The 9,315-nt window shown below is 27.1% G+C and overlaps 1 protein-coding gene across 1 annotated transcript; it reads left to right on the forward strand.

Moving 5' to 3' along the window:
• The first annotated feature begins 6,340 nt into the window (after positions 1-6,340).
• Positions 6,341-9,058, forward strand: LOC121229523 (uncharacterized). Its single transcript, XM_041114118.1, has 9 exons — positions 6,341-6,635; positions 6,726-6,791; positions 7,498-7,578; positions 7,697-7,750; positions 7,832-7,900; positions 8,084-8,146; positions 8,415-8,497; positions 8,596-8,661; positions 8,762-9,058. Exons 1-9 carry the CDS (start codon positions 6,399-6,401, stop codon positions 8,802-8,804), a joined length of 762 nt encoding a protein of 253 aa, XP_040970052.1. The 5' UTR covers positions 6,341-6,398; the 3' UTR covers positions 8,805-9,058.
• Positions 9,059-9,315: the final 257 nt, after the last annotated feature.

A 9,315-nucleotide genomic window follows, 5' to 3' on the forward strand; every position in this document is an offset into this window, starting at 1 on the left:
TTGAAAATCTTGGTCTTTTCGTCAATTTTGCAGTTAGAATGGTTGATTTGGCTGTTATAAAAAATAATAATAAAATAACTCTTTTAGTTTTATCCCCCATTATTTACAATTTTGTATCAATTTGGTCTTTATTCTTTAAAAGTATATAACCAATTACAAAAAAAAATTGTATTTTCAAAAAATATATAAAAATTGTGAAAACTTAAAAAAAGGCTTTAAATTTTTAAAAATAAACATAATTTTAAAAAATATAAAATATATATAATTTTCCAAAAATTCAAAAAAAAAGTTATTTACTTAGAATTGTCCATTAATGGAGCCGAGTCAAGTTGCGGCCCAATTCCCAAAAATTGTTCAAGCCCAATCTTGTTTTCGACTCGCCCCAACGCACCAAAAAGCTAATTTTACTGGTCAAAAATTAATAAATTATTAAAAATATGTTTTTATATTAATATAATTATATATTATAATAAATTTTAATTTAAAAATATTTTTATTATTTAAATTGAATTCAAACTGGGCCGGCTTGACTAGGCTTAGGACATTAAAAACTTTGTCCAAGTTCGGCCCAAGTCGGGCCGGGCAGATTGCTTGACCCATGGACATGTCTATTAATTTACTCCCTGAATGGTGGTAATGTCTCTTAAAACTTTGAGCTATTCGTTTGGTCCATATTAAATTAAATTTGAACACATTTTTTTTATAGATCAGATTAACTATATGCGAAAAATATTTTTATGTAAGTTTAATTATAAAGTATTTAGTATAAAATCATTTTATTATTGATACAAACTCTGAACTAGTTTAAATTAAATTCAATATATATTTTTGTTCAAAATACACTATATTAAAAGAATTTTATATAAAAAACCCATTTTGAAAAAATACAAAGGCAATAAATTAAGTACTCAAATTTTCATAAAAAATTATATAGTATATTTAAATTTAATTCAAATTGATTTATAGTATGTATCATTATTTAAAAATTATTTTATACTAACATTTTATATATTTTATAATTAAATTTATATAAAAATTTTAATATATAATTAATCTAATTGAAAATAATTTTTTTTCTAATTTAATTTAATATGAACCAAATAGATAACTCAAAGTTTGGAGAGACCTTATTGTCATTCTTGGAGCAAATTAATAGACCTATCCATGGGTTGGGAGACCTATCCATGGGTCGGGCAGCCTATCCAGCTAGACTAAGGTCAAGCTTGAATAAGGTTTTTATCCGTCGAGTCGAGTCGGGCTAATCCAAATTCAATTTAAATAATAAAAAACATTTTTAAACTTTAATTTAATTATAAAATATTAATATAAAAATATATTTCTAATATTTTATTGATTTTTGAACAGTGAAATTAAGCGTTTTGGGTGGATTAAGCCAAAAACGGGCCTAGGCTTAGAGATTTTTTGGACCCAGGCCATGATCCAAGTTAGCCCGACCCTTGGACAAGTCTAAGTAAATAACATTTTCTTTTTTTATTCTTTATATGAAATTTTTATATGTTTCATATCTTTTTAAATTATTTAAACTTATTTATTTTTAAATTTTAAAGAGTTTTAAAATTTTCACAAACTTTTAATATTTTTATTGAAAATAAAAATATTAACATATTTTTTGTAATTATTTTTATATTTTTAAAGAGTAAAGACCAAATTAACACAAAACTATAAATAATAAGGGCTAAAAGAATTAATTTATCTTTTTTTTTAACTTTCAAATCTGCCAACTTAATGGTAAAACTAACGGGGACAAAGATTTTCAAATAAAAAAAAAGTATAGGACTCAAGACTTCAAAATTAAAGTACAATGATTGAATTTTAAATTTCAAAAGAGTATAGGGACCTTTGACATATTTAAATCAAATTATTTTTTATATTCAGATTTATTACAACATCATTTTTTAGTGACATGATTATCAAGTGAGTATTTTTTATTTTAAAATATTACATTATTTTTTATTTCAAAATGTTACATTAATAAATTTAACAAAAAAATAACTATGACAATTGGATCTAAATTTCGAATAACAAAAATTTGAGAGCCTCTTAAAAATAAAAATATATTAAAATATTTAAAATAAATTTCGGATTTATAAAGAATACTTAGTCTTATAACACTTCAATTTTTTGTTAATAAACGGAGTTCAGCAATCTAGTGGCTCCTTAAGTACGTTTATCATATTTCGTTAAATATAAAAAAGTTAAAAGTTAAAAATATATTTAACAGAATTCAAATACTGACAAAATAAGAGAATTCAAATCATATATAAAACTTTTAAAAAATAGAGAATATATATTTTATACTTTTGTGTTTTTGGAAAAATTTTATGCCCATTTTCATATACTAAACTTAAAAGATGTAACAACTAAACAACAGCATCTTTTGATGAAAGAGATTTAAATTATAATAAAATATGAAAAATTATTGATTATATTGTCAATAGAGTTTTTAAATTCTACAAATAGAGTTTAGAAGATGACATATGCTTGATTTACGATGCATTAAAAATAAAAATATCTAATATTTACAAAAAGTTAAATTCTACCATAAATCCTTATGTTTTATTAAATCTATGAATTTAATCCATGTATTTTAATTTGGTTATTTTCAGTCTCTATATTTTTTAAATTTAAAATTTTCAACCCTCACCAAACAATGATTTATGCTATTTTCAGAATCTAATGCGGCAAATATATTATCATATGAGTAATGTCATGTTAGCTTAATAGGTTGTTATTTTCATGTATTACTCAATAAAAATCTAGTTAATGAATTAACGACTATCATTTTCGTCTAGACAAAAATTTTAAAATTCGAGAAAAGTATAAGGACTTAGAATGATTTGATTAGAGAATACAATCTGAATTTACATTTGTATGACTAGTAATTGAATTTGACCAACAAATTTAATTGTTACCGTTTAGTTTAGGACTAAAATTCCAAAATTGAAAAGTACAAGAATTAAAATAGACCAATTAAAAAAATTCAATGACTAAAATTAATCAATTTAAAGTATAAGAACTAAATCCACAACTTTTGCAAAGTATAAGGACTAAAAGCAAAATTCAACCTCAAAAATTAAACATGTGGTAAATTTTGACACATGTTTATGGAGTTAAAATAATCAACTAACAAAACGTTGAAGGAAAATTATTTGATACATTATTGGTGAAATTTTTTAGATTCTACAAATGGGTTAAGAATATTGAATTTTGATGGGTTAGGAGGGCCTTTCTCTCCCCCTCCCAATAAAAAATTTGGGAAATTTTAATTTTTCCCTTGAATATTTTTAAAAAAAAATTTAATTAACCCCTCAAAATTATTTAAAATGATTAGAATGATAAATTTTGGCAAAAAAATGATTTTAATAAAGATACTTATTTGACTTAAAAAAATTCTCTTGGGTAGGCAACTAACACAATAATGATATACTTGGGTAGCAACAGAGACTTAAACTGTTGTATATTATGCATTTAGTGCCTATAAATTAACAACAGGTTAGTAATAATTCAAAAAGTGGATATGGTTGAACCTTTCTATATTAATTTTGTCTTACATCATGCAAATCAAAGCTTATAGGCTACTCCATTTTAAAATCTGCAAGAATTAAAACTAATTTAAAATGATATACGGTGCTATTATTTGAGGAGACAAATTCTGACTATTTCTTCTATGCTACTTGGGACAAACTGTTATTCAAATTAAAAAATATTACCACTATAAATTGCAGTACAAATAATACATAATTAATCATCCAAATTTAGATTAGAAATTAAAAAAAAAAAAAAGTAACCAAACTCGAAAAATGGCTCAAACTAAGACAAAACTCATTCGAATTTTGAAACTTGCATTAATTAAAAATAGCAAATGATGTAATTTGCCAACTTTTGAAGATAAATATCATAAAAATTCAAAGTGTGAATGTAAGAAGATTCTTTGAGAGCAACCCTAATGGTTTAGATAACATCAAGACATGAATAGTTATTTGTAATAAAAACTTAAAAACAATAATCCACTTGATGATGTAAATTAATTATTATTATTAATCTTCTTTTTAAGCATATAACCATTGAACTGTGGTGCTAACATGCTGACAACATTTATTTATTTATTTATTCCAAACACTTCTTTGTTTCTTCCAACCAGATCTTTTTTATTTTTATTGATTTTGGTATTACCAAAAAGAATAAAAACAAAGTCATTGGAAGTAATTTATATTTTTAGGAAAAATAAAATCATAATACACTCCCTGTTTTTCCTTCTTTTAAATAACCCTGCATGCAATTATTTTATTTTAACTACTACCTAATCCTGTCTCTTTTAATTATTTTACTTCTTTTTATCTATTTATTTATTTTATCATTTGTGCATAATTCTCGTTAGCCATCAACAATGAATAGAGCTTTGAGAATATTATTATTTTGGAATATAAGTTGTAATGTTTTTAGCTTACATTCGAAACCCCATATCAATTTCCTACCAAATTACCATTACCAATGATGTTAGTGAAAAAGAATTTGCATAAAAGTTATATTTATAATTTTTTTTTATCTTTTATGTAAAATTCAAAGAAGGCTTTCATTGAATTAGTCAAGTTAGAAATTTTCATGTAAGGTTCAAATATTATCGTGTGTGCATTTTTTTTTATTATAGATTTTATGTAAGTATAAAAAAATAAATAAAAAACATTTGTATAAAAATATTAATAACTTTGTAAAAAGAATAAAATATAGTTTTAGTTGAAATGATGTATTAAGTTAAAATTTTAGTATTTTTTTAAATTTTATATAAAAATATAAAATTTAAAAAAATATCTTTAAAATAATATTAGTTACTTCTTAAAAAATAGATTTTCGATAATTTCACAACTAATTTAATATCTAACTCAATCTAACACTTACATCATGTTTGGGTCACTCAACGAAATAATGTGGGAATGGAATAAATCACTAAATAGAATAAAGTGAAAATAAAATAGAAATTTGTAATAGTATTACATTGTTTGGTTCATTAAATTATTAGTAAATAATATATGAAAATGACAAATTTACCCTTAATATTTCTTTAATATATATTGAAATTAATATAATATTTAATCATATTATAAAATATAATTATGATTAGTAATATTTTTCATAAAAATAATAATTAGTATTTAATAATCTATTTAAATGTTAATAATATAAATAAATAATTGTCAAAAAATTTTCTCCAGCAATTCTCGTTTCTTCAAATTTTTTCCACCCCAAAATTCATCATCTTCATCTTATCTCGTATTCTCCAAATTTTACTTTTAGAAATTGTTTCCAAATTTTGACAACCCAAAAATCACTCGTTGGTCTTATTCTACAAAAACTGAAAGAGATTCCTGTTTTCTTTTTTCACCTTTCATTATTTTTGATATTTTTTTCCATCTATTCATTCACATATCCAAACGTGAAAGAACAAAAAAGCTTTTCACATGATTGGAAGTCATTATCAAAATTTTAAATCAACAATTATGATTAAAAGATAGAAATGAAGACGCTATAACCATTTAATTAAACCACGTAATAAATTAGAAAATTGTGTTGGTGACCTAAAACCTATTAAACCAGTTATCTAATATGTTGTTTTTATCTAGAAATTAATTTCTCTGCTTCTTTAGTGTTGAAACTAGTTGAACTCATATTTCTCAATACAAATCCTACTTGACAGGATCAACGATGGATTGATAAAATAAGATAAAGAAAATGTAACTTTCTTTATATAGGGTTGCTTGACAAGAAAAATGAAAAAATTAAAATAAAAAGTAATTTTCTCTCTTCACTAATTACTTGGTAAAATTAAAAATTAGGACAGAGAATGATTTTTTTAAATGTATAATTTTGAATTAATATAGGTTGTTGTCTTATTTTCTTTTCTCTTATAATTTTAATTTGAAACAATTTATTTTTATACATTAAAATAAAAATGATAATCTCTTCTATTTTTTTTTTGGTAATTTTTTTTCTACCAAACACACTCAATTTTTTTTCATTTTTTCATTCTCTTTTCTTCCATTTTTCCTCTCAATCATTTATAACCATAGATAAATTTCAATTGCAGTTTTAAAAGAATAAGAATTAGTCAACTTGGGAATCCGTGTGTCTAACACAGCCATTTGATAGTTGAAAAATAAAAATATCTTTTTTCTAGAGTAAAAAACTATTTTACAACAATCGTGGGAAAAGACTGTCAGCCTTTTGAAGCCCATATGGAATGGGCTTTCATCAGCTCGAAACAATTTCATGCTTAGCCCATTTTTTCCAGTCCTGACAAAAGATAGCTAAAAAAAAAATTGTTATACCAAGTTTATCTTATTTATACAATTTCAGTGGCAGTTATATCAGTTTAGCTTAAAATGGCTGTTGCTGCTGGTGGAGCAACCACAGCAGGCGTACGTTTACTTTCAGTTCCATGCACTTTACCGGCTATCAGGACTTCATCATTCGTGACAACGTTGTCTTTCTCCAAGTTGGGTTCTTTTCCATGGCGGGTAAGAAGCACTGAACCCGCAAGGAAGAAGCTTTTAGTTATCCGAGCTGCAAGAACTGAGTCTCAAGGCGTTTCTCTTGGTTTCAGGGCTCCTAATTTCCAGGTTTCTCCATTACCAATACATTAAAAACTTTTTTACATGTCGAACACTTGTATTTTCTTTTACAAATATTTTGTTTCCTTTGGAGGGTAGTTGCCAGAGCCTCTGACTGGGAAGACTTGGACTTTGGAAGATTTTGAATCATACCCTGCTTTGTTGGTAATGGCCCATTTATTTTCTTGCAATATTTATTCTGTTTCGGTCCTTTGTTCTGGGTTAAAAGGGTTATGAATTTTATCCTTTAATTATATATTATATGGTGTTACTTGCTATTGACTGGGATTACATTAAATATAGTTAACGTAGGTTTCTTTTGTGGAATTTGTAAATTAAAGGTATTTTTAGGTTTTGGGATTTTCAAGTTGATTTATTGTACATAGTTGAAGGAATGTTAACATTTTTCAAGTGTTTCAATTAGGAAGAGATGTGAAATCCCTGCTTGTTTTCTTAATTTATTGATTGGAATTTCATGAACTGAGCAAGAGGTGAAATGATTGAAAATGGGGATCACTGTCAGGTTGGAATATGTACTTTTGGTCTCATTGTTCTTTATTTATATAGAGCAATGCCTCAGTATTTGGAGGAGGATGGTTTTCTTGTCAAGAGATTTGACAAAATGAATAATTAGAACTGAGCCTTTTAACAATGGCAGGCAAAGATACAATATAACAGTTGAAGCTAACCTGGGGTTCAGAAGTACATATTAGAAGAGATAATTTGTTCAGATTAGAATATGTAAGCAGTTATTAGCATAAATTATGATCATCTTTTCTTTTTCTTTTTGGATTCTTGACTATTGTGACATTTCTTCTCCTTACTGAAGTATATATAATCATAAGAGTTGTAGTAATATGTTCTTTTGCAGGTTATGTTTATATGCAACCACTGCCCATTTGTTAAGCACCTGAAGAAGGATATTGCGAAGCTTTCCAATTTCTATATGAAGGTAACTAAGTGCCCTTCCACTTTCTGAGTTTTGCAGCTTGTTTTATTTCGTGTTATTAAGGGAACTTGGAAAGATAAATGATGTACAACAATCCAAAATTTATTGCACTCAATTGCAGAAAGGGCTGGCTGTTGTTGCAATATCTTCGAATTCTGTAGCCACTCACCCACAGGTTCCACTGATCCCCTAATTTGAGAATAGAGATGCTTTGAAGCTGTTTGTATGATTTCTCCAGATGAACTTTTGTTCACAGGATGGACCCCAATTCATGGCCGAAGATGCTAAGCTATATAATTATCCTTTCCCTTATCTATATGATGAGGTATAATTATCTTAATATATTTTTACTTTTCATTTTTGAGATTTAGAAATCTGGCACATTTCTTCCGGTATATCTTTTCTATCTTTTGACATTTCATACATGTGAATAGAATAAGTGTACTTTGTAATTGATTTTCTCCTTCCATGATTCTTATTGATTAAGTTGAATATGTTTTAACCTCAGACACAAGATGTTGCAAGAGACTTTGGGGCAGTCTGTACACCAGAGTTTTTTCTATTTAAAAAGGTGATCAGGATCTGCTTTAACTTAACATCAAATTGTTGGTTTTGCTCTTGAATTACCTTAGTAGATGACAACCATCCTTGAACCAGGTCGGCAGTGATAAGTAGTAGTCTGCCTTGGAGGCCATATATCAAGGATTCAATGTTACAAATTTGTGATTTATCACATTGTCATCCACTTAGAAGATTGTGGGATGAGTCTTGGGGATCATTTTGAAGAGTCTTTAAAATAATAACTGTATTGACTTAGTTAAGCTATCCCTTTGAAACAGGACGGTAGGAGGCCATTTGAGCTGGTATATCACGGCCAATTTGATGATTCCCGGCCAAGTAATAGTGTTCCTGTTACCGGAAGGTTTGGTTTTATGAATTTCAGCTTAATGTGCTTTAATAATATGAAGACTTGTTCCTGTTGCAGTGGTAAACAAATCTGCTTGGTTTAATCATTTGTAGGGACTTAAGCCTTGCTATAGACAGTGTTCTAAGTGGCCAACCAGTGCCATCAGTTCAGAAACCAAGGTGCATTCTACCTTAAGTAGTTTGTATTATTATTTTTAAACATTTCAAGTTTTGAGTAGATGGATTTCCAACTAAAAGTGATTATTTCCCTTTGGAACAGTGTTGGATGCAGCATAAAGTGGCACCCACAGAAGAGTTGGTAATCTGCAAAAACCTTTTCCAGTTATCTGATGAATATATATAATCAAAGTGGCATCCGCATTTCTATGTTTTTGGTGGAAATAGATGACATTGGAACCTACTTATTTTCCTGAAATAAAGGTTTTCATAGTACGTGCTTTGGATTCCTGGAAGCAGAAAGGTTTAACATGTAATTTTGTATGTATAAAATTCTTTGGCATACAGATAAAAAAGCTGTTACCAATGTCGGCATGCAATAATCATCTGTTATTAATTACTTGGGTTCTGACTCTGAGAAACATTAAAAGACTGAAATGGTAGCCTAAGCTATCAATAGGCCTGAGATTGAGTACACATGACTAGGAGCAATGCACCCTTTCAAGAACACGATGTTGCCTGCCTGGGCCAAAAGAGGTAACTTCAAGCCATTATCTTTTGTTCTTCAACCAACCGTCCCATTAATCTACTTTTTCCCAGGGCATAAGCATTCTTTATTGCAACTCATTTTGGATGTCATCAAAGCATGACAGATTA

This window comes from Gossypium hirsutum, chromosome A05 (genome assembly GCF_007990345.1).
Source record: "Gossypium hirsutum isolate 1008001.06 chromosome A05, Gossypium_hirsutum_v2.1, whole genome shotgun sequence".
NCBI lineage: Eukaryota > Viridiplantae > Streptophyta > Magnoliopsida > Malvales > Malvaceae > Gossypium > Gossypium hirsutum.